Genomic DNA, 26,360 nt, shown 5'->3' on the forward strand with positions numbered 1-26,360 from the left:
GGTGCTCAGAAAGGACAAATGTGCCTTACTGATGAAGATCAAACTTCTCAAACAGCCACGTTACGGTGTGGTTTTCCTGTATCCAGATGATGGGTTTTTTTGGTTACTGATCTTTTGTTTGTTTTTATCAGTGACCAGATTATAAAGTATACCATGGAACATCTGGTTTGATAATACGTTTTTAAATGAGAAAATACTCAATTTGGAAGGTTTTCTATGGCAACCTGACTCCCCATTTGTGAACGACTGCAAGTGCAGCATCAGGCTTGGATTCTTGTGTGGCCTGGATCTGCGTGGTAGGTGAGTCTGAATGAGGACCCACAGTCACCCAGCCAGGCATCTGCACTCACTTTGACTGCTTCTCCTGTCCATGACTATTAGAGTTTGGGACGCTTGCAGGAGAATAATCCTCAGGTCTGTAAAATTGGGCATAATCTAGGCAGGGCTGTGGGCTCCTAAGGCAGGATCCATCGTGTCCTTCTCTCCCCCGGTGCTTGCTGCAATTTCTGGCACAGAGAAGGTGAGGGCCAACAGAATGGATTTCACTTCCTTGCGATTTTTCAGAGATGCATTTTTTTTCCCCTTGTCTGAGCCTGGGGCGCCTGTCCTCTTATTGGTTCATTAAGGCTGTCACTCAAGCTGTGTGTTCCAATAAGTGAGTGTGCTGTCTCCCTCCAAGTACCAGTAAGTTCACAGGGAAGATCATTAGAATTTGTGATGCTGAGTCAACCATATCCAAATAACACGAAAGCTGGGAGGGCTGTAAGTTCATAAACCTTTTGCATGTGAACTGGCAACTGGCCTTCTCCTCTGCTCTTGTCTGGGTTTGCACATGACTAAGTGCAGGCTTGAGGGATTTCCATTAGCAGATCATAAGTAAAAATCTAATTAAAATGACAGTCTCCTCATCATGGATTCATTTTCAAGAGGTACACTGGGTAGTTGGGGCATTTCTTGGGGTTGCCTTGTAATGGATTTATCTGGCAGCCTATATACCCTGGCAAAGGCCTTCTGAGGTGCAGGGGAAAGGGATGGGCTTTTTGGAAGCACGTAGCTCCTCTGTGACAACTACTACACTCCCTGGGCACACACACTTGAAAAGCTATGTAGAACCTAGCCCACCCATCATGCCCTCATTTTATGCCCACAAGCAGCATCTGTCACACACTTAGTCTCCTGGCTGCAGAGAAAGGAAGAGGGAGACCCTGATTCTATCATACCCCCTGCTACTGACCCCAGTGAATAACCTGGCCTGAGTTACATTTGCTTGAATGTGATATTTTATGAATGTCATACTAGCATTCCTCACAGTTGTATCCCCCAAATTATTAGTCTTCTTTTGAATAACAAAATGCTTTGATTGTGGCCCATTCTTTGGGGATAAATTACCAGCTCAATAACACGCTATAAAAAGCCTCTTGATGTTTAATTCCCACCTGCTCCTCCAAACTGGGTCCTAATACCTGTTGAAACTGTACTCAAGTCCCTATGTCCATGTCTTTTGAAGTAAAACTATTTTGTTCTAGTCTCCCAGGTCACCTCTCAATCTTAAAAGATTTCCTAAGGTGGGCCAGGAATTTGAGTACACATAATACATTGCTATTTTTGTTTAGTTGCTAAGTCCTGTCCAGCTCTTTTGCAACCCCATGGACTGTAGCCCACCAGGCTCCTCTGTTCACGAGATTTGCCAGGCAAGAATACTGGAGCATTCTCCAGGGGATCTTCCTGACCCAGGGACTGAACCCATCTCCTGCATTGGCAGGTGAATTCTTTACTACTGAGCCAACAGGGAAGCCCACACAATACATCAGACTGGCTTCAAAGGGTTAATGCTTAGGAAATGCGAAAGTGTAGAAACAAAGACTAGCTGTTGAACCAACAAACTGGGAACAATTTAGACAATAAGTCATCCACAAAGCAGTGTCACTAAACTCCCAGGTCCCTGAGAAATACAGATAAAGGTCTGACACACATTCCTAAGTTGTACAGGTTGCAGACCCCCATCAGATGAAAACTGCTGACTAAAAGCACAGAGACTCCAGACAGGTTGAAACCAGAGGATTGGTGATGCTTACAACTTCACCTTGATGCCAATCAATTAGAACTCTGCATGAGCTGATCACGTACCGTGAGGCCTGCTCCCTCACACCACCTTTAAAAAAACTCTTGCCTGAAAGCCATGGGGAGTTCACAGTTTTTTGAGCATGAGCTGCCCATTCTCATTGCTTGGAGCCTTAGAATAAATGCTATACTTTCTTTCACCATAACCCGTATCAGTTGGACGAATGGACCCAAGTCCAGGTTCAATAACATTGTCAACGTCTTCCCCTTCCGCCCTGTCCTTGTGCTGACACACAGAAAGCTTACAATCCCCTGAAGATGGCCCTCCTTCTCATTCCCTCCCGGCTTGGCTACCTGGCTCTACCTCCTCTGAACCCTCCCACCCCTCCCAGAAGCTTTCCCAGGCCCTCATACCCAGGGACATGGCAGGATCCTTCAGATTGGTCCCCATGGATGCCCCCTACCTGGTTCCCTGCCTTCTTCACATATCACATAGGATTGTACACTGTTTATGTGTTTGTCTGCCCCGTTGTCATGGATACTTCCAGAGAGCAGAAGCTTTATTTTAGTTGATCTCTGGTACCTAACAAAGAGTTTGGCACAAAGTTTATGCTCAGAATAAATGAGGTCTCATCAGGCAGTAGGACATTTATTATGCTTTTAGAACCCCTAAGGTGGGTCCGCAATTTGAGTACACACAGCACATTAGACTGGCTTGAGCGTTTTCCACTCAAGGCCAGAAAGTTTTATAACAGTTACAGAACCACTGGGGGTAAAATCAGTGAGATCTTTGAAAGAGTAAAATTATCAAGATCAAAGCTGAACCTTTGAGATTCAGAGAGTGAAAAAGGGCAAAATTTTAGAATTTTAAAATGTTCCATAAAAATGGATCAAAAGATCAATTAATCACCAGGAGGTTTTAAAAGATCTCGATTTTTCTTCTCTACTTCCCTCTCTTCCTCCCTCATTTTGTCTCTCCTTTCTTTTGATCTCAACATCCATTCATTTTTATGCAAACATTTACTGGACACCAACTGTGTGCTCAGGGCTACAATCTGCACTGAGAATTTGGAGAGAGTAAGACACAGACATGCCCTCCAGGATCTCAGCACAAAGTGGGAAGAAAGGCAGGACAAATAAATGGGTAACTAAGGCAGAGTAAGTATTGGGACGGATTCTGCATGGAGTCTGGGGAGCACTGGGAAGAGGCAAGCTATACAACATGTGACCCAGAATGGCTTCCTGAGGGAGGTGACTTTATCAGATACACACAGCTTGGCATCAAATGATTTACATCCAAGAAACTTCTGATATGTTTCTGTCTACAGAAAGAAGCTAGAGAGCTAAATAGTGGACAGAGGAATCTGGGTTGGTCTGTATATTCCACTGGATTGCTAGTATGAGTATGGTGGAGGTTCCCTATTCCCACCCACTGTAGCTCCTCTCAGGGTGTGGGCAACTATTCAAGTGAGCTGGGGCTTCTGATCATCAATAGGCAGGCTTCACATTTTTTATGTTAATTTCTTTAGTAGAAGAATGCTATAGCTAAATTGTTCTTTGTTGATTTTGTTTAGTTGCTAAGTTGTGCCCGACTCTTTTGCAACCCCATGGACTGGAACCCACCAGACTCCTCTGTCCATGGAATTCTCCAGGCAAGAATACTGGAGTAGGTTGCCATTTCCTTCTCCAGGGGATCTTCCCAACCCAGAGATTGAAACCACGTTTCCTGCATTGGCAGGTGGATTCCTTACCACTGAGCCACCAGGGAAGCCCTGTAAGCTGAACTGCATCCTTGTAAATTCATATGTTGAAGCTCTAACCCAAAACATGGCTGTGTTGGAAGAAAGGGTCTAATTTTCATTAGGACTAATGAAGGTTAAATGAGGTCATAAGGGTGGGACCCTAGTCCAATAGGGCTCCTGCCTGATAAGGAAAAGGAAAGGTACCTAAGCTCTCTCCACCATGTGAGAACACAGTGAGAAAGGCTGCTGTATATAGCCAGGAGGAGGGTCCTCATGGGGGAATGGCTAGCACCTTGAACTTGGACTTTTCAGCCTCAAGAACTGTGAGAAATAAATCTCTGTTGTTCAGGCCACCCAGGCTGTGGTATTCGGTTACGGCAACCCAAGCTAAGACAAGGAAGACAGAGCTTGAACAAAGTGAAGATTTGACAGTTTCATAGGGTTTCATCAGGATAAACATTTTGCACTTTGCATAATTCCGATCTCCAAATAAAAATTATTTGAAATTTAAAAATGTAAACATTTTGCATTTTGATTAGCACGCTCACCAAAGAGCACTAGAGCATATGGAAAAAGCAGGTCCTAGCCATGTTTATTGTGTGACCTTGGCCAAGTTGCTGGATCATGGTCTCCTGCTCCATATTATCCACGCAGCAGGGCTTGGGGAGAGATGAGATTGAGCTCTGCACAGAGTACCTGGCACAGAGCAGGCACACATGAATGGTAGTAAATGAGACTAGAGAAGTTTGGAAGATATTCAGTGGCTCTCAGCTCCTCCTTAAAGTCATCAGTTTGGGAGCAGATTTCAGAATTCCTAGATTCACTATAAGGTTTCCTTGTGACTCAGATGATAAGGAATCCACCTGTAATAGAGGAGACCTGGGTTCAATCCGTGGGTCGGGAAGATCCCTTGGAGAAGGGAATGGCTACACACTACAGTATTCTTGCCAGAATTCCTTCCTCACCTAGTTTAAATTCCAAAGCCTGTGACTTTCATTTGCCTATAATAGTGCCTTTCAATCCCATCTTAGGAAATACTGAAGGGCATCTATAATGATCTCAGCCAGTATAGAAATGTTTTTACTAAAACCCCTCACAATATGGAATTTATTCTAATTTACCTCAATTCATATTATGTATTTATAAAAACATCCCATATAAACCATATGGTATTTTAGAAGGTAGCCAAGAGGTTGCTGGGAAATCAGATAAACAATGTCAAGATAGTGTAATTTTTGTAAGGCCCAGAATTTCTAATTCAGAAGAACATATATTAATCCAAATGCCATATTTCCAAAACCCTAGGGTCCAGCAGGATGGGATTTATTGAGAATGGATCAGGCAGTTGCCCCAGGACTCCCTCAAACATCTTTCCCATCAGCCTGGCATCCTTGACCTTGTCACGCTGCCTGATGTCCCACCATTGAGACATTCCCTCAGATTAATGAATCTCTCTCCTAAAGAGCATATGTCAGTACTTTCATATAGAGGAAGAGTGGTAGCAATCATTCTCATCTTGGTGGAAATGAATTCCTTCTGGTATGCTTTCCAGTGACACACTCTGAGATCAGCCCCACTGGGTGCCTGGGGCTTCAGCAGAAAAGGGAGTGGGGAGTGGTAGACACAGGTAGTAAGGAAAGAGAAAGGAGAGGATTATGAAACATTCAGCCCCAAGCACGGTGAGGCAGGTGGCATCCACCTGGAGGGAGAAAAGAAGGTTGAGGGCCCTAGAAGCTCTCAGAATATGGGTTGGGCAGAAAGAAAGCAAACAAGAGATGCAGTAGAATGAGCATTATTTCATCTGCTTTATTAAGCAGCACCCATGCTATGACCCTCTTCTCTGCCGACCACCACGCTCCCTCTTGACAATGTAAAACCATTGAACAAAAATTTATGCCCCCCACCCACCCCCCACCAAATCTAAGCAGAGGACAACTCTAGGTTTGCTGTACTGATACTTCTTCAGCAACACGACCACCCAGAGAAATGCCACCTCCACAATCTCATCACTGCACAGCCCTCAGAAACAGTCACTTCAAAGCATTTCATTCCAACTAGACACTTAATTCATTTGTCACTGACAAGTCCGACACAGCGGCCCTTGTGATCACAAGTCAGGAGTCAGAGATTTTCCTGCTTCAGAAGAGAACATGCACTGCTCACAGGGCACTGTGTCACTGATGATTTCAAAGTCCTCAGTCCCTGCTCCCAACCTGTGTCACCAAAGGCGAGGCTGCACCGTCACCCAAAGGACAGCATCAAAGAGGAGACACAGAGCATTTATGACAAAAAGATGTGCTAACAAAGATCAGAAACTGGGCCTGGGGATCAAGAGGATCAGCTTCCCAGGAGCTCCACACAGAGCAAGTCGACAAGCTACACACGGGCAAGTCCACTGATGGGTGACGGTCCAGCCAGGAAGGGTGGTCCTCCCCACTTCCTACTGGTCTTTAAGGCGGCAGTTTCCATCCTGACTTCAAGATGCTGTGTGTCTCCCAGAGTTGATTTTCCTCCAAATCAGCAAGTGACCAGAACCGTGAAGTACCTACCCATTGCCATCATCCCTGAACCACATCAACCATCCCGGCAGAGAGGCGGGGGGTGGGAAGGTGCGAGGTGAGCCCCATACCTGGTCCAGCTTCCAGTGGAACTCTGCTGGGCGGAAGGTGTCTGCCTGGTCAAAATCCTTGCGCAAGAGGAAGACGAGGCGGCAGTTGTGCACATACAGGGCGTAGTGATGCCGGTTCATTTCTGAAAAGCAGAAAGAAGATTTGAGGGGGGCCAGAATCCCTAAGCCCATCATCCCTAGAGGAGTCTTCCCAGTTCATCACTTAGCACAACCCCAAAAACAAAGAAATGGGCATTCTAGTTTTTTCTTTTCCAACTGATCTAATGAATAGTTCTAGAACACACGTGTGGAGCTCTCTGAAATGGAAGAGGTAGATTCCAGAAAGCCCACAAAAAACTTCTGCCAAGAAGCCATTTGGGCCTTAAATACCAACATTTACTGCATTAGCGCCTGGATAAAATTACATATGTTCTCAAGCTCTTTTTTTTTTTTTTTGTACATAGACTTCTGGGAGTGCCAAGGGCATTCTCTGACAATCACATCGGCCACTCTAGGTTCCTTTAACACAGCTGGATGCTCCCAGAGCTCTGGGCTCTTATTTTATTTCATCAGGTTTGACAACAGCAACCACAGAGCACACCTTCATTTCTGTGTGCAGTTAAGGAGATCTGCCTCTCTTCTGGCTGCTGAGAGGAGGTGGCAGGTCAACTTTCCAGCACTAGACACAGTTCCCTGAATTTCCAAAGCAATGAATAAATACCTCTTTCCCCATACACAGACAACAGATGGGACTTTCTCTTCCTGCTAAAACTTCCTTTTCTGATTAAAAAAAAAAAAATCAACTGGGTCCTAGCCATGATATCCTGTAGTCACAATATAACAGCCATTGGGAAGCGGGGAGCTGTTCTTTGACCAATACGCAGAGAACTCACACTATACTACAAAGTATCACACTCAGAAGGCAAGTATGGTGCACATGTTCTGTAAGTATTGGGCAAATGAGCAGATACAGCAAGAAGGACATGGGCCCTGGATTCAGATAGACTTGGAGTGAAGCCATACCTCTGGATGATGCTGGAGAAGTAATTCAACCTCTTAGAGGCTTGATTTCCTTAGCTGTATCATGACAGGGATGCTGGATTATCCTAATGTGTCACGAGAATAGATGTTGTGATTGACTAATTTTGCACATCCTGTACACACCTTGCTTATGGAGGTATAAGTGGGAAGAATCAACATCAATTCCCACTTCAAGGCATGGGCTCCACATTGGTTTAAGCCAAAAAGGCTCGTGAAACAACCCCCACCACAGTGTTTGGTTCAGAACCCAGGTCCACGTCCAGCATTGCAGACCATTCTTCTGGCCATGGGGCTTCAGTCAGGAAAGTGACTCGAGTCAGGCCAGTGATTCTGGAGCTGTTATAAGCAGTCTAGGAAAGAACTGTCTCCCTCTTTTAGCAGCTAGCAAGAAGAGAACCCCATCTCTTTCAAGAAGTTGCAGTATATACTGGGAGGTTTGGAGCTGCTGCAGACATGTTTACTAACATGAAATTGATACATATAAGGTGGCAGATCTGAAAAATTGTAGAGAATAGGAGCCAGGACCTTGATCACACTTTATCAGAAGCTATCTGTCTTAGCTCTAGCCACTTTTAGTTACAAGAACCCCACATTCCCTTAATAATTTTGATTTTTAATCATTCTATATCAGTTTGCTCTGTATTTCCCATTCCTTGTAACTGAAAGCATCTTAATTGATACAATGAGGAAATGTGTATAAACCATCTGCCCAGAACAGATGTTCAATGGCTGTTGGTTATTATAAGGACTACTACACTGCCTCGTGACCATGACAACACAACAGAGTAGTGTCAGATGCTGTTTTCACAAAAGCATTACCATTCTTCAAAATGCAACCAAAAGATGGACAGAGGGAGAATGGTCAGTTGCCAAGTGTGGCAGCATTGGTCAAGACCAATATTCAGGTGACTACTTGATCTTTACATTGATGAAATACCCAGGCCTGCTTATAGGAATTTTACTAACCAGTTCTTGTCTCCCACACTATTGCCTAACTGATTTCCTGTAGTTTCTATAGATAACTGTCAGGAGGATACAGAAAGATTTCTCCCCTTTGGCTTCATTTGGCATCAGGAGAGGCTGTGGTGAAGAGGTTAAAGAAGAATGAAAAGATAGACCTCATGGGAGGTTTACAGCATCTCCTGCTCTCCCTCCAGTGGTCCCTCCCTCCCCCGCCCTCTGTTGGCTGGATCCCTGGAGTCACCACCCACACCAGGGTAACTGGTTCCTCGATGACATGAGGAACATCAGTGACATGATACACTCGGAATTCAGCTCCGCTTCTGCTGTCCTTCAGTGTTCTCCCTGGCGGCCCCCCTCCTTTTCCTTGCCCACATCTCTGGCATATCCTAAAGTCTTCTGGCCACTGTCAGGTATTAAATAGTCCAGAAAGTCTCCATATCAAATACCAGCGTGTCATTAGTTAAAAGATCTTCCCCACTCAGCCTTGTCCGTGGCTTGTTGGCCACCAGTGGCGAAAGGACTCTTCTTGTCCCACTGCCTCCTCCCCCAAACTCCTCCCAGCTCCAGTCTTGGTCAGGGGCAGGGAAGGCAGATGTGAAGGAGAGAAGTGGAGTCTCTTTAAAGAGGCAGTGGACTTTGTTATTCCCCAGGGATGTCCAGTGTCCTCTGTCATGTGGGTCTACATGTGGGTTCCTTCATGGGTGCATTGGCTGGTTTTTGGAGAGGCTTTGCAGGGATCACCTGTGGCCATGAAACTGGGCCCTGGTTAAAAAATGTTTTCAGCCCTTCTCCCCCCCAACCCCTTCAATCCCCACACCCTCAATAAGAAAGGGCCTATTACAATCTTCACATAGGAATTGATCTGATATGTGACATTGTTCCAATCTGGACAGCAGGGATATTCACACCACTTCCAATCCCACTTTTGTTGGCTCTTACCTCTCCATTTGGAGAAGGAAATGGCAATTCACCCCAGTATTCTTTCCTGGAGAATCCCATGGGCAGAGGAGCCTGGCAGGCTATAGTCCATGGGGTCGCAAGAGTCAGACAGGACTTAGCAACTAAACCACCACCACCACCACCACCTCTCCATTACTTCTCTAAGCCCTGCTTTTCATGATTCCTTTCATGATTTTCATGACAGCTTTGATGGTCTTGGCTCCTGCCCTCGGTTGCTTATCCCTGCCCCCTTGCCAATCTACTTCTCCTACTGAATTCCCTCTTCCTGGCACTCAGCCCTTTTGGCTCCAGTCTCAACCATTTCTGGATGTCCATTTGGTCCCCAAGAATAAGAATAAAAACACTGATGTTCTGCTAAATTGTAGTAGGGCAGCCCCTCCCCCTGCTGCCCCTCTCTGCTCACTGCTCCCCGCTCAGAGGCAGCTGCCATTAGCCTCTTGCCTTCAGACCATCTGGGCAAGAGTCAGAGCCAGGTCCACCTTTCCTGTACCCTAAACTGCTAGGACAAAAATCACACTTGCCCAGAGCTCCCCTGGGCTCTGTTCTGACAGCAGCCTGGAACAGATGTAAGAGTGTTTTCAGCTCAGCCAACAGGGAGGTGGGAATGAGATTCCCACCTTCTCTCTACTTTAGACAACCTTGGTCCCTCTGAGAGGTTTTCTGGGCATCTCTGGATGTGTGAGAGCACCCCTTCCTTGTCCAGCAGCCTGAGGGACCATCCTAGGACTCTCTACCATGCTGGCACCTCTGTCCCCATCACTTGGTGATTTCTGGACTGGTTGGTCCCTCTGTCTTGGAAAGCACCGTATGAAAGTAGCTGGCACTGCAAGTGGCACATCGTATTCAAATGAAACTCAGAGGCAGCGAGAGGGCTGATGCCAGGAAGAAAGGGTCCCACGGGAGGAGCGGGTGTGTAGGGGGAGAGGAGTTTCTAAGAGAGGCCAGGAAAGGACATTGCTCACACCAGGAATGGAGAGATAGGGCCAAGAAAGGTGGGGTTGGAGGGAGCACAAGTGCCCCTCACAATGCCATGTGGTAGAGCCATTGCTATGTATTCACCTAACCTTGTATCCTTGCTCTTAGAAACATAGCCTCAGTCATCTCGCTGCTTCTCTCATGGTCAGATGGAACACTGAGATCAAATTCTCACCAGAAAACTGAGAGCATGTGGCTTGCTGGTCTAGCTAATAAAACCCTTCTGTGTTTAACCCTCTATTCTAACTTTCTGTTCCACGGTTGAAAATGGCAGTGACAAATGATGGAAGGATCTCGAGTCCCTGAATGTCTGGGCAAAGCTGAGCCTCACCCCGCAGCTCCAGCTCGGGCTGCTGGACAGTGACAGGAGGGAAAACGAATGAAAAGGTGTTAGTTATCGTGAGGCTTCTTGGTGGTTGTGCTGAGAGTGGTTTCCTTTCTTTTATAAAACTGCAACTAACCCTTGATGACTAATCAGTTCTGTTATCCAAAAAATAAACTACTTCATCATAGGCTAGCATTGGTGAGTTTTACTTAGTGGGTAAGACAGAAACTAGTGCAATTTTCATGAAGGGTGATTTTGTAATTTATATCAACAGCCTTTCTAACATTTATTGGGTTGACCAAAAAGTTTGTTTGGTTTTAAAATCCAAATGAACTTTTTGGTCAACCCAATATATTCTTTTTTTTTTTTTAAACTTTACAATATTGTATTGGTTTTGCCATACATCAATATGAATTCGCCACAGGTGTACACGTGTTCCCCATCCTGAACCCCCCTCCCACCTCCCTCCCCGTACCATCCCTCTGGGTCATCCCAGTGCACCAGCCCCAAGCATCCTGTATCCTGCATCAAACCTGGACTGGCGATTCGTTTCTTATATGATATTATACATGTTTCAATTCCATTCTCCCAAATCATCCCACCCTCTCCCTCTCCCACAGAGTCCAAAAGACTGTTCTATACATCTGTGTCTCTTTTGCTGTCTCGCATACAGGGTTATCGTTACCATCTTTCTAAATTCCATATATATGCCTTAGTATACTGTAACTAACTTAGTATAAGTTAGTATAGTATACTGTAACTAATTGGCTGTTTGGTCAACCCAATATATTCTTTAACTCAATAATTCAGCTTCTGGTCAGGAAATAATCAGAACTATCCATACAGGTATATACAAGAATGCTTATTATATATTGCAATAATGCCTATTACAACATTGTTTCAGCATTTAAAAGGAAATAATCTAAATGTCTAACAAAAGGGAGCCAGTTAAATGAAGTATAATAAAGCCTCAGGACTGTCATGTAATTCATATTTTTAAAGAATATTTTATCACATAGAGAAATGACCTGGATACATGTAATGTTATTTAAGAGAAACATAATAGTATCACAGGTATTATAAAAATAGATTAAAAATTGTAAGAATATTCTATATGTACATAGAAATTAAAATAAGATTTCATTTCATAGCGAAATATGCCAACTGTTATCAGAAAATATCTCCAATTATTAGAATTTTAGATGACTTGTATATTTTTCCTACTTTTCTGCAATTTTAGGTTACTTGCTATAAACATGTGTTGCTCTTATAACTTGAGAATTCTTTTCCTGAAATATAAAAGCCCTAATCAAGCTTTAGTTGATCCTGACAAATTTTTAATTTAGGGCAGGAGATACATACATACATATATGTGTATATATATATATATATATATATATATATATATATGTATATGTTTATTTTCAAGTCAAAGAAGTGAGAAAATCTTCCCCATCTTTTTTTGTGCCAGTGTTGAGCTGATTGGCCCAGTGTTATTTTATGCTGAGGCCAGAGCTGAGCAGTGCCATAACCTGCTGGTTGAAGGGGCTGAAATGCCTACTGGGGGCGCTACTCTGATGAAAGTGAGGCATCATCGTCTAACGCAGTTTTCAGCCATGGCTGCACAAAAGAATCCCCCAGACGCTAACTCCCTGGGCCGGGGCAGGGCCCTGGCATCTGGGTGTTTTTACAGGGTCACCAGGTTATTCCAGTGCATAGTAGGGTTGACAGCCACTGTTCCAACAGCATGGTCCTGAAATGTGAAATCAGTCCTGAATATTCATTGGAAGGACTGATGCTGAAGCTGAAACTCCAATACTTTGGCCACCTGATGCGAAGAACTGACTCATTGGAAAAGACCCTGATGCTGGGAAAGATTGAAGGCAGGAGGAGAAGGGGACGACAGAGGATGAGTGCAGGGAGCCAGTGAGAGGACCTCCACCCATGGCAAAGGTCATGAGGAAGGAGGCTCGACATAGGCAAAGGCGGGATCGAGCCTCAGGAGTCCCCCTGGAAATTCTCGAGCATCTACCCCCATAACCAGAGCCTGCCTACTTTACTACTTTGTGCTCTCACCTATACCTCTGACTTTACGGGGGGCTGTCCCCCACCACCTCTTTCGGAGAAGGAGTTAACTTAGAGCTCCAGTTAATAAAAACTCCTGGGCGTGACAAGAGTGTTTTAACCTACAAACTCCTCTGAAGGTTCTCTAGCCTGCCTGACAGGCTTGTCCGGCCACATGTGATTGCTCACAGCCTCTCAACCATGAGAGGCACGAGATGCTTTAAACCGTCTAAAAACAGGTTCCCTAGAAAAGTTAGAAAACCATTAGTATAAGTATAGTGGGCTGATTAGAAATTGTATTGGTGAAGGGTTTTTCATTTGTTGAGCCAATGTTTGTTGCTAAGACTCCACATCCCCTAACCTTACACACATTAATGAATATATAGAAGAAATAAGTATTAACCTTTGATATAAATCACATTAGACCTTAGGCTAAGTAAATTCTTTCCTTAACTAAAACCCACTACACCCTCACCCTATACGAATGTAACTTTATTTGGGTGGCATCTGTTTTAAGAATAATCACCCCTGGAGAAATAAGTGTTGACTGACCACTGTCACAAGGAGAGGGTCATAAATTGTCAGCAGGCCCCCCTGGCCAGAAGATGATGTAACACCCCTAAGACCTCTGTATACATTTGTATGAAGCACCTGACTTTAATAAAAGTCAGGACTGCTGTCCCTGCGTGACTTTTGTATAACATCTCAGTGTATAAAAACAGACTCTGGAAAATAAAGAATTGGGATCAGTTCCTTGAAAGACTGATCTCCCCATGTCTCTCTCCCTCTCATACTCTGGCTGAGTCTCCATCTGGAGCGCGAAGCCCACCATGCTTACTAATTATGCCTGGGCTTCTAAGATCCGACCGGGGAGGCCTCAGTGTCTCCTCTCCTTCGGGAGAATGGAAGGACACCTGCGGCCTATGTAAGTGGTACAAGCTTCTTGTCCTGAAGTTTTATTGGTTTCCCACGTAAACCAAGCTACTCAGCCTCTTTTCTCCACTGAATTTTCCTGCTGAGCTATCCTCATTCTATTACTCTTTATATCTCTAATTAATATCTAGTTGAAGCTATTGTATCCTGATCCTCCCCGAAGCCGTCTCCCCTTCGAATACCCTGGATCAGCCGGGGCTGGACCCCGGCAGATGAGATGGTTGGATGGCATCACCAACTCAATGGACGTGAGTTTGAGTAAATTCTGGGAGTTGGTGATGGACAGGGAGGCCTGGTGTGCTGCAGTCCATGGGGTTGTAAAGAGTCAGACATGATTGAGGAACTGAACTGAACTGAAACCTGAGCTGGAAAAACTAGGGCCAAGCCTGTTTCTTTGGCAATCAGTTGTGTCATCTTAAGTTAGTTGCTCAGCCTTTCAAATTCCAATTTCCTTCTCTGGAAGCCCAAAGGTCTCTATCTATTTGATCTGCCTCCCAAGGGCATTTGATACATTTTAGAAAGGACTCCATGTGTGTGGCCGCTAACCCTAGCTGGGGATGCTTTGCATTTGGGCTCCTGGGTTCATGATGGAAGCACCCTACCAGACACTGCGAAGATGGGGCCACAGGATGGCTCCTGGGGTCCTGGGCTGAGCTCTGAACCCAGTCCCAATCCCCAGTGGCACCTTAAGCAGGTTTGCGGGGCACTTCCTAGAGGAAGATCCCAGGAAAACCAATCCTTGGCCCTGGCTCTGACACCATATGCCTAGAAAAATGGGCAACTTCCTTTGTCTCAGTTTCTACATCCAAAAAACACTATAACATGTATTGCAAAGATTAGGTGAAATAGGAAATGTGGGGTCCTGATAATGATAGAATATGGAATAAAACCAGAAATAGCAATGACAATGACAACCACATTGAGTAAATTGGCATTGATTTTATGTGTGGATCTGCTAAGTGATTTCATATATTATCTCATGTTTATCTCCCCCATTTTACATATGGGGAAACTGAACTGAAGCTGTGTAGCAAGCCCTCAAAGGTCATGTGTTAAATAGTGGGAAAGCTTCCATGTGAACTGTGACTGCACCACAGGCTCCTGTTATTTATTTGAAATATTTTAACAAGAGTAGCATTTGAAATGGAAAACTGTGGGCATCAAATTTTCATAAGATACCAGAGTATTTGTGTGTGTGTATCTTTACATGTGGGGTGTGATGAGCAGAACACGGGGTTGGAGTTAGCTGGAGCTAAGCTTACCTTCCAGTTTTGATACCTACTGGCTGTATAATTTGGGACAAGCTACTTAACCTCTCAGGGATGTTTCCTCATCCTTAAAACAGAAAACACAATATTGCTTTTATAAAATCAATTGTAGAGATGTGAGACACCGTTTGGAACAGGAAGATTGCACTTCTTGTGTGCCAGCTACTGTTCTAAAGCTCTATATGTACATCAAATCACTTAATTCTGATAAAAACCTTATGAGGTAGATAATACTATTAATAAAATGCATGTTTTATAGACTGGGAAATTGAGGCACAGAGAAGTTAAACAACTTGCTCAAGATTACACAGCTAGTAAGTGGTGGAGCATTTTTAACCACCAAGCTGTGAACCCTGCTGCACACACTTAGCATGCTGAAAAATAGCTAACAAGACTTAGCTACCATTATTATGCACAGCAGTGATTTTCAAACTACTGTTGTAAGTTAGCAGGACCCTTTCATTGAAAATGATCTTAATGGAAATGTGCCTATATATAATACAGTGAAGGTGGAGCTGCTTTGCTTGAAGTAAAGATGAAATCTCCTCCCTCACCCCCAGCCCCTGGTATAGCAGCCCTACATTACTTCTGGGGAAGCTGAGGTTCTGAAGAAACCAGTCTGAAAACCACCAATGCCAACTTTTCGATTCTTTTGTGTCTGTACCCTACCTCCCATTTGTGGTCTTGCCCTACCCCAAGCCCAGGAAGTCAGCAGGCAGAAAACCAAAGACCAGAATATTTCCCAGGTCTCCTCTCATACTCCTGTTTTTCTCCCACACTCGTGGTGGCCGTGGCCATGCCTGACCAGCTGGGACATAACGGGCAGCTGCTAGGAGAGCTGGACGCAAGGCTCACCGGTTTTATCTGAGTTGCAGAGGATGGTTTCCTTCTCAGCTCTCACGCCAGGGCTGGGGCCATGCTTCATCCACATGGTGATGGTGAACTGGTCGGTCAGGTTCTTGGGCACAACTCCATCAGGGATCTTGGCACCCTGCCTGCCATCGAACTTGAAGATCATTTCACTGCTATCCACCAGCAGTCCTATGGTCCAGTTGGTGGCAGCACTGGGGGATGGCAAGAGGTCAATGATGCCAGAGGAAGCTCCTACAGGGGGCGGGGACAGAAAGAACAAAGGGTCATTCCTCCCAGGCCGGGTGTCCTCATGTTCTGTTTTCTGCTCTCAGGGCCACAGTGAACTAATATGCGTACTCACCCAGAGCTAAGAGCTCTGTCCTGAGCTGGGTGACTTGGGGAAAGAAGGGTTAAATGTCATTCTTGCCCAAGTTGCCCATGGCGGCTTGGGGAGGCATCGGTAACTTACAGACAAAAGTATTGCATGTGGGAAAACAGTGCAATTAACCATTATACAAGAAAAAAAGTGCTGAAGGAATTTAGAGAAACGAGATTACCCTGGGGGCTTCGAAAAGCAGGCAAGGTTCCTGGAGAAGGCCAGGGCTTGATTCCAACCGATGGATTCATTCATGCACTTATCCATGCATTAACCTGTCAGCCATTTATCGAGCACCCAGCAGGTGCCAAGACCCCTCCTAGGTGCTGGCAAAGTAAAAGTGAATCAGCGCAGTCCTTGATCTGGAGGAGCTTGGTCCCCACAAATTGATGGACCCCTGGGGTGCAGTGAGACCAGGGCTGTGATGGGGAAAGTTCTAGCTCCTGACCTGGAAGAGCTCGGTCCCCACAAATTGATGGATATCTGGAATGCAGTGAGACCAGGGTTGTGATAGAGGACACACAGCCTGATTCCAAGAGGAGTGTGAATCACTCTGCACTCATCATACTTTTTTCCAATCATTTGTTTAGGCCAAATGGTACAGTGGTTGAGAACACGGGTTCTGAAGTTGGCAGAACTTAAATCTGACGCCTGGTGGTGGCCTGACTTTCTAGCCTCGTGACTGTGAGCAGAGACTTCACTTTTCTGATCCTCCACCCCCTTCTCTGCCACCAGCCCTCCCAGGTGTTGTGGGGACTGGATGAGAGACTGCATCCTGGCTTGGACAGTGTGCTTGGCGCACCATGAATGGAGCTCACTCTACATTAGCTGTAACTCTGCCGTTATTATTAGAGTTGCTATGATTTTTGCTACCACTATGATTCTAGTCTAAGGATAACCCGAGGCAGTGGGAGTGCCATAGGCAGATTTGTGTTTTAGAATAATTACACCAACAGCTTTGTGGAGGGAGGGGCTGAGTGAGCCAGAGGAGCTGACCCAGAAAGTAGGATGGCACAGCCAGGAGGGTAACTGGGCTGCCTTGGCCTTTTCACTGAAGCTCAGGTGGTGCCAGCAGTGCTCTTGGCATCTTTATGCTCTGTAGAGGAGCAGAGCTCAGCTACTCAGGGGATGAGGAAGGTGGAGGGCTTCCTAATTCCAGGGAACAAGAACCAGGGAGTCCAAGGTATGCCAAGGGCAGGGGACCAGGTGTGTGGGGCTCCTTCCTGGCACAGTACCAACCAGGTGGTCATAAATGGGTTTAATGGACAGTGGTGCCATTTGTCAGGGATCGCTGGACTTCTGAATTCTGTGTATCAGAGACTCATCTCACCTGGGGACTGCCACCACAAACATCCCCTAGAGTTGAAATGACCCTTGAAAATTCCTCAGAAAGGTGCAATATTAGAAACTAATGTACTTTGAAAATGTTTCACCCAGCCACTTTTCCCTGTAGCCTTGGAACAGATACCTATTGGTTTGCAATTGAAGGTTGGCTGCGTGAAACATTTGTATCCTTAGAGCCAGCTGCTCTGCTTAGCTGGTGAGAAGCTCACCCTGGGAAAGGCCTCCGGGGAACTGCAGTGTCTGAGATGTAGGGGGTGGAGATTCTGGTCTCTTAATTCACAATCACCCTGTAGCTATGCTTATCAAGGGGAAATGTGGGCAGCGTTGACTGCATTATTAACAAGCATATTTCTTAGGGATTTTGCATGGTCGCATGCCTGACACATAGTAGGTGCTCCATTAATGTTTATAACTGCCTTTTCTTCTGTAAAATACCTCTGTGAGATGCTTCTGGCCCCTACCCAAAACCCACCGAGCTTATTCACCCAGCCTCTAGTCCACACCCCACATCTCTCATCAATATTTAGAGGCTAAGACTCGGTGATCACAATGCAAGGGGACCAGGGTTCAATCCCTGGTCAGGGGACTAGATCCCATATGCCACAACTAAACTTGCATGACACAACTAAGACCCAGCCAAGTAAATAAATACTAAAAAAGAAATTTTACTTGTTCTCATCCATACTCCTAGAGTCTTATTTGATGTCCATTTTACTTATCCGATAAGCTAGTTCACACTAACATTTTAATGACTAGCAAAGCCTTCAGCGCTATGAACCTCCCTAGGTATTTGAAAGAAAGAAATCTACCAAGGTAGTGGTAGATAAAGATTTGGGGGTAGTTGGAGGGTGGGACATATGTGGTTTTTGGAATAAGTTCATTTTCCTAGAATCTCCCAGAATAATGCCAGCTGGTAACAGCTTCTCGGTCTCATAAGTGAGTTGGTTCGGACACCAGGATTTGTCCAGGATAACAGCTGGTGACTAGGGCTCACAATGAATGTGTGTCGTTCTTGAAATTTCAGGTGGCCAGGGAGATGCAGGCTGACCATGCAGGGCTCCTGACTTCTAGCTCAAGCCAGTGCCCCCCAGCACAATCTGGCAGGGCCCAATACAGGGATGTGTGTTCGGCCGTTACCAAGGTCAGCTTTGCCACCACACAGAGCCAGAGACTTGCACACCAGGGAACCAGGATGACATTGACATGACTTAAAACTCCACTTCTTGAGCTTCCCTTTTGATCGAGGACCTTGCTTTTGTTAAGGAGCCAATGTTCCTGCAGAATTCATTAGTCATTTAGGTTACTGAAGGAGCTGATTGCTAATTTTCCCCAAAGCAAGGTTGGATAGAGGGAGGGAGGTTTAGAGCAAGGATGAGGTGGAGGGTGATGGAGAGAAAACAGAAAGAGAAGGTTAGGAGGAACAACTGGTTACATGTCATTTTATGTATGTGTATTTAGGGAACTTTACTTTTCATAGTTACAGACCTTTATTATTACTTTTTTTGACATTGATTTATAATGTTATGTTAGTTTCTGCTGTACAGCAAAATGATTCAGTTATCCATATGTATATATTATTTTTTATATTCTTTTCCATGGTTTAGCACAAGATATTGAATGTAGTTCCCTGCGCCACACAGTAGGATCTTGCTTATCCATCCTATATGTAGTAGTTTATTTCTGCTAAACCCAGACGCCCACTCTATCCCTTCTCCACACCCTCTGCTCCTTGGCAAGTGCGAGTCTGTTTTCTATGTCTGGGAGTCTGTTTCTATTTTGTAGATAAGTTTCTTTGTGTTAGGTTCCACAAATAAGTGATATCATCTGATATTTGTCCTTCTCTGTCTGACTTACTTTACTTAGTGTGACAATCTCTAGGTCGATCCATGTTCCCGCAAATGGCTATAGTGCTGTTAAGAGTATAGGGGTGCATGTATCTTTTGAATTATACTTTCAACAGACATTTATTCTCATTTCCCTTGGAACATTTTATTGGGCACTGAGTGGGTCTAGACTTAAGTACGTCAATGCTTTTTCTTAGTTATTCATCTAAGTGGTGGATATTATTATGATTCCAGTTTACAGGAAGAAATCCGAGGCTCAGCAAGCCCAGGATCACAGCCAGCGAGTGAGTGGACTTGTCATCAGAACTTGCCAGCCCCAAAGCCCACACTCCCCACCGCACCACCTCAATCAACCTGGAGGAAGATCTTATCATCTCCTGCACATTCAAAACAAAATGGAAGTATAGTGACTTACAATATTATGTTAGTTTCAGGTGTATAGCAAAGTGATTTGGTTACACATATATATGTATGTATCGATACACTTTTTTCGATTCTTCTCCATTTTAGTTTATTACAAGATAGTGAATATAGCTCCCTTTGCTATACTGTAAAACCCTGCTGTTATCTATTTTATATATGGTAGTGTACATCTGTTAATTCCATTTCCCCGAATTATCTGCTCCCAACCTCCTGTACATTTACAGACATGGAAACTGAGGCCCAGAAAGGAGAAATGACTTGACCAGGATCACACAGCCACACAGCTAGTTAGAGGCAGGCCCAGCTATCAGACACCTGGTGATATTCTTTCTACCATACAGCACAGTGTCCTGCCAAGCTCAGCCCAGAGCCCAGGACCCATCTCCCTGTACAGGTGGCTGTCCACAGAACGGCATGTGCCCTGGCAAGGCCACCGATGTCATCCTTGATGAGGGAAATAGCATGTCACTCTGCCCAGCCCACAGATGTTGCCTCCAGGAAAGCATGACACTGTGTTTCACTAGATGGTGCAGACTTCCACAGACTTAACTGATTATATTTCATTTTTCTAGGGGCTTCTCAGATGGCTCAGTGGTAAGGAATCCACCTGCCAATGCAAGAGGCTTGGGTTTGATCCCTGTGTCAGGAAGATCCCCTGGAGGTGGACATGGCAACCCATTCCAATATCCTTCCTGGAGACTCCACGGACAGTGTCTAGTGGGCTATAGTCCATGGGACTGCAGAGTCAGACATGACCTAGTGACTGAGCAACAATTTCATTTTCTGGTGCACTTAAATAAAATGAGAGGGATTTCCTTTCTCCTAAAGTTCTCTCTCCTCTCCCCAAGGTATCCCATGGAAAGCAGTGGGTAAACAGGATGCATAACTTGCAAAGATAGTGTGGCACTGTCTGCATGTCAGGGTGTATTTAAGATGCAAAAGTCCCTGGGACCCACTGGGCTACTGAGAGCTCATACTAGTCTGGTGCACAGAAACTGTGGCCTGAGTGTAAGGGGCTTGTAACCAGAAATGAAGTCTGCTTTGAGGTCTCTGAACCCTATCAAGGTGGAGAAGCCTTGCCGAGCCAGCAAGTAGATAAAGACGGGTGAGTTAGGCAGATTTCAGGACACACAGTGGAGTGAGAGCCCACAAGGGGCCTGGGGGCAGGGGTCACCATCTGGGTCTTTTCTTTTTTAATATTTACTTATTTATTTAGCTGTACTGGGTCTTAGTTCTGGCACATGGGGTCTTTAGTTGTGGCACATGGGATCTAGTTCCCTGACCAGGAATCGAAGCAAGAACCCCTGCAATGGGAGCAGGGAGTCTTAGCCACTGGACCACCAGGGAAGTCCCTGGACCTCTTAACTGTAGGGTTTGTGTGCTGTTCTGGATAGCCTTGGTGAAGGCAGAGTGCCCTCAGCATTTCAAGTGGGCCTGCAGCCATGGTGACAGACGTGGAGCCTTAGTCATGCCTCCTTATGGTCCACAATGGGATGCAGAAAGGGATGGGAGAAGTGGAGGATCTCAGGGAAGAGGAACCATTGTAATCGAGGACACAGGCCTCATTTTGTAGCACCTTCCATGATTAGCAGCATCAACTCCATATTATTTCATTACATGCTTATATTATGTCTTAGTTATGCCAGGCACTGTGGTGGGAATACAGCAATGAACCATGCAGCAATGGGCCCTACCTCTAGAGACCCAATGGAAAGTCTTTTATTTTTGGTGGGTGGAATAGTTCATTGGTAGAAACCCACTTCAGTACTCTTGCCTGGAAAATCCCATGGATGGAAGAGCCTGGAAGGCTGCAGTCCATGGGGTTGCTGAGGGTCAGACACGACTGAGCAACTTCACTTTCACTTTTCGCTTTCATGCATTGGAGAAGGAAATGGCAACCCACTCCAGTGTTCTTGCCTGGAGAATCCCAGGGACGGGGGAGCCTGGTGGGCTGCCATCTATGGGGTCGCACAGAGTCAGACACGACTGAAGTGACTTAGCAGCAGCAGCAGAGAGTCTTGGGGGAAGCCAGGGAGGCCCTCTTGACAAAGGCCATACTTGAACTGCATGAACTGCATGATGGTAGAAAGCATTCTTCTGTTCTTAACATGCTTCAATGACCCACTGATCACACTTGGCTGTGTGTGTGTCACTTGCTCTGACCAAGAAAATGTGAATGCAAATGACATGTGTCACTTTAGGGCAGAAAATTTATGAGCCAGTCCAAGGTTCACCACATATATTTTTTCCATCTGCCATGAGATCAACAATATTCTAGATAGAGACTATTCTGTTAGCCTGGATCGTGGTGGGAAACCAACATGGAACAGAGCGACAGTCAACCCAAGAAGGACATGTGATAGGAATGGAAATTAACTTTGTTATTTTAAGCCTATAGACTTTAAGCCTATAGACTTTGGCATCATTTGTTACCACAGCCTAACTTGCCCTGTCCTGACTGATAATGTGCATAAATGACTGACATCAGTGGCTACCATAACCACTTTTCTATCTGCATACCTTCTGCATGGAGGTGGAGGACTTCTTGATGTCCTTTCCAAAGCTCACAGCCTGTTGATCCTACCATCAGATGGACTAAGTTTTTTACATGACTGTCTTCACCTTGAACTATTAAGTGGTCTTATTAACTTCTAGATAACCTCACGAATGAAAGCATTTGGACACTGAACAAATATTTGCTGAATTAAAAATAAGCAAATGAGGACTTCCCTGGTGGTCTAGTAGTTAAGAATCTGCCTGTCAGTGTAGGGCACATGGGTTTGATCCCAGGTCTGGGAAGATCACACTGCTGCGGGTCAACTAAGCCCGTGTGCTACAACCACTGAAGCCCGCATACTCTAGAGCCTGTGCTCTGCAACAAGAGAAGCCACCACAAATGAGACGCCCATGAACTGCAACTAAACAGTAGCCCCTACTTGTCACAACTATAGAAAGCCTATGCAGCAAAAAAGATACAGTGCAGTCAAAATAAGTAAGTAAATTAAATAAGCAAGAAAGCTGAACTTTCCTTTAAAAAAATTAATGAATGAATGAATAGATTCTCTATGAAAATCTCCTGTGCTCACAAGTGTATGAATTCTGAGAACAGCTCACTGTCTGATGATATGAGCTGGTCTGATGGATCCATTTCTTGATTTAACAGCAGGCTCTCACACTGCAGCCTTTCCTTCAACAGGACATGTCCTCAGAGCTCTTGACTGCACACCAGAGCAGCTGACCCCGAGTGTCATATGGGGAGATGCTGGACAGATGCCAGGAGCCTGTGGTTTCAGGAAGGAGCAGTCCTGGCCTCAGGGCTCCAAGAGACGTGTGTGTCACAAACTGCTTTGCTGCTTATTGTAATATGCAGTGACTCAGGGCCATGGAAGCAGGCCTTTTCTTAGGCTTGGGCTAACGTCAAATTGAATTTGGTCAGGAAGCCTCACTGGGGCCTCATTGTACATTTCATTCTCAAGGCAGTTGTATGACACTTCACCTTGGGAAAACCTGGGACTGAGATGGCAGAGTTCTTATCTTGACTTTCTGAATCCAGAGGAAGTTATAAGCAGCTTGTCCAGCTTCCCCACGAGGCCTGGCTTCACATACAGGAAGGTCACTGGGGGACCGTGTTAGGCTAAATTTGTTCCTGCAAGTGGAAAGGGACACAGGCGCAGGAGCTTGTATCATGTTTTACAAAGTCTCAGCGCGCAAACCTCAGGCAGCAATATGGCTTATGTCTGGTGCTCCCTTGGAAACAAAGAGGCTTTTTTCTGGTGCTTTTGCACCTGCCAGGTACTTCCTGACAGTGGCTCTGCCTGGCTGCTGTCTGATGGCTCCTTATTCAGGGATGCCATCACTGCTCCTTGTGAATGATGCTGCAGAAAGAGGAAGCAGGTGGGCACTGATCAGACCTCTCTCAGAGTGGGAGACAGCCTTGCCTGGGCTACTGCACAAGGACAGTGTCACAGAAGCAATGTCAGAATTTAAAAGCACCCGGGAGCCCTCCAGCACTGCTTCTGATAGCAGAGATGGCAGGCAAATATTGACTTAAGGAAAGGGTTTGGAATGGTAAAGGAGAGAGAGGTTCTAGCAGGAAAAAAAAAATCATGAACAAAGGCATAGGGATGGGAATGAGCTGGGGATGGTGACAAATGGAATACTCTGGCCCAGAAGAGGCAGCACACTGGGAAGAAATGGGCTCTAACAATGGACCAGTGGGATGGTGGCAGGTCCTCGGGAGCTCGGGAGGGTGGGGAGTCATTCTAGAGTTGGGCACCCACACCTGGCTGTTTCACAGATATTTATCATCACTGTCCCCTAAATCCACCCTTGCCTGGAATTTCTAGTTCTGGTTGGTGGCACTCTCATCCAGTTAGATGCTCACATTAGAATCTTCTAAGATTCCTTGTTTTTCACTGCTTGTAAAGGGCATTTTTACAAGAGCTGTTTGGAATACTTAGGTTGTGCTGTTTTCCCCAATCTCCTGCACTATTCTAGAAAAACCTGCCTTCCCACGGGCCCTCCTTTGAGCCTGGCAACATGATAAATGGGGCACTGTGCTACCCAAGCAGGGCATACTGCACATCCAGTTCTCAATCAATGGTTGACCCTTACCGATTTTGCCTCCTAAACCTGTCTTAGGTTCATCCCTACTGCCACTCCCCCAGTTCAGAAATCATTATCTCTTGCTTAGACTATGGCCATAACATCCTAATTGGTCTCCCTGTTACTATCCAAAGTCAATGAAGATATGTAGAATGAAACTGGGGCTTAAAGTGTCAATGAAGATATGTAGAATGAACACTGGGGCTTAAAGTGTCACGGTAGCCCTCTGGCTGGGAAACCCTGCCAGCAGCTTGTTGACAAGCCAGGGAAAATGCAAAGAAGCTTGTCTTCAGAACCTAAGGAGCCCCACTTAAGTCAGGAATCACAACCCAGGCTCCGCTTTAGAAGAGATCTGGTCTACCTTTCCCTCACAGTCTGGAGAGAGCGTGGGGCCCAAGGAAGCAGACCTAACATGGATGGGCATGTGTCTCACTCATTTGCTTCTGTCTTTTCTCCTCTGTAGATTCAAGAGGCAGATTCCTGATCTGGAGGCAGGAATGCCCCCCCCCCCCCGCCAACAGGCTTACTCGGGGTTCCCAGAAGTGCACACCAGGAAGTGTAAGTGAGGACTATACAGTCCATGGAACTCTCCAGGCCAGAATACTGGAGTGGGTAGCCTATCCCTTCGCCAGGGGATCTTCCCAATCCAGGGATCGAACCCAGGTCTCCCACATGGCAGGCAGATTCTTTCCAGCTGAGCTTGACAAAGGTCGCTCCCAGTACTAGATAAGCTTGCATCTCAGGGTAAAGTGCTTTCCTGTCTGATTGAACCTGCCTTCCTGCCAGGTGAGGCTGGCAGCCCAGAGGAGTGAGCTATATTAACAACCAGATGCAATTTTGCTCTAAAGTTTCTTCCCTTGAAAAATCCTCTCCTTCTCTCCATCTCCTGTTCTCCCCCCAGCAACATTCAGAATCAAATCACCTGTGCGTGCCCTTGGGCTCATCTGATCTTTAACAAGTTGACTCCATCATCTCCTAACCTGGAGGAGTTGAGGAAATGACTGTAACCTGCGGTGGCGTGGGGTTGAGCTGACTTATAATTCAGGTGCACAGGGAGCAAGATGGGATATTCATTCGAAATGAGATGTTGGCGGAGACGGCTTCTCTGTGCGTGGAGTAAAGAGCACCGGAGGCAGCTTTCTCAGTACTGCGGGCTGCTGATGGGCATTTTTACAAGAGCTGTTTGGAATACTTAGGCTGTGCTGTTTTCCCCAATCTCCTGCATCATTCTAGAAAAACCTGCCTTCCCATGGGCCCTCCTTCCAGCCTGGCAACATGATAAATGGGGCACTGTGCTACCCAAGCAGGGCATACTGCACATCCAGTTCTCAAATTGTCACTTGGTCCTTGGGCAAGAGCTGCGTGCATGAAGCTGTGAGTGTGTGCCTGTGTATGTACCTGTGTTTTCATTGTGTGATGTGTGTACCTGTGTGTTGTGGATGTGTGTACCTCTGTGTGCGCGTGTGTGTACTTGTGTGCACTGTGCACCTAAGTGTGCATGTGTGTGTGCCTGTGCCTACTTTGTGTGCCCGTGTGCATCTGTGTGTGAATGTGTGTGTCCTTCTGTGCATGTGTGTACCTTGTGTGCATGTGTGCACTTTGTGTGCCTGTGTGTACCTTGTGTGCACCTTGTGTGTGTGTGCACATAAGTGTGTGTGCATGTGTGTGTCAGTGGTGAGGGAGGAAAACTTTTGCAAAGACAGCAGTGGACGGGCCCCCAGTGGAGGGGTGCAGGCTGTGTTCAGGAAGTTACATCTTCCGTGGGTGATGGAGTTACCCCCAAGTACAGGCTCCGTCTTAAGACTAAGCTCTTTCTGAGCTGCCCACAGTCTGGCTAGAGAGGCTGTGTGAGGGCCTGAATAGTCTCTGAGAGAACAAGAAAGAAATGAAATATACATGGTGGGGAGGAAAGAGGCCCATCAACACACCCACGGTCTGGTTTACCAAGCACATGGGACCGTTCCCACCGTACTGTG

The 26,360-nt window shown here is 45.8% G+C and overlaps 1 protein-coding gene across 2 annotated transcripts in view; it reads right to left on the minus strand.

The window, feature by feature from the left end:
* The window catches only part of CLSTN2 (calsyntenin 2), a 735,088-nt gene that overhangs the window by 102,720 nt on the left and 606,008 nt on the right, over positions 1 to 26,360 (minus strand). For both annotated transcript variants that reach the window (XM_005201877.5, NM_001206757.2), the window contains exons 7-8: positions 15,796 to 16,044; positions 6,433 to 6,554 (exon numbers count right to left, since the gene is read on the minus strand). In XM_005201877.5, the coding sequence (XP_005201934.2) occupies positions 6,433 to 6,554; positions 15,796 to 16,044 (371 nt within the window). The remainder of the gene's footprint in view (positions 1 to 6,432; positions 6,555 to 15,795; positions 16,045 to 26,360) is intronic.

Source organism: Bos taurus, chromosome 1 (genome assembly GCF_002263795.3).
Source record: "Bos taurus isolate L1 Dominette 01449 registration number 42190680 breed Hereford chromosome 1, ARS-UCD2.0, whole genome shotgun sequence".
NCBI lineage: Eukaryota > Metazoa > Chordata > Mammalia > Artiodactyla > Bovidae > Bos > Bos taurus.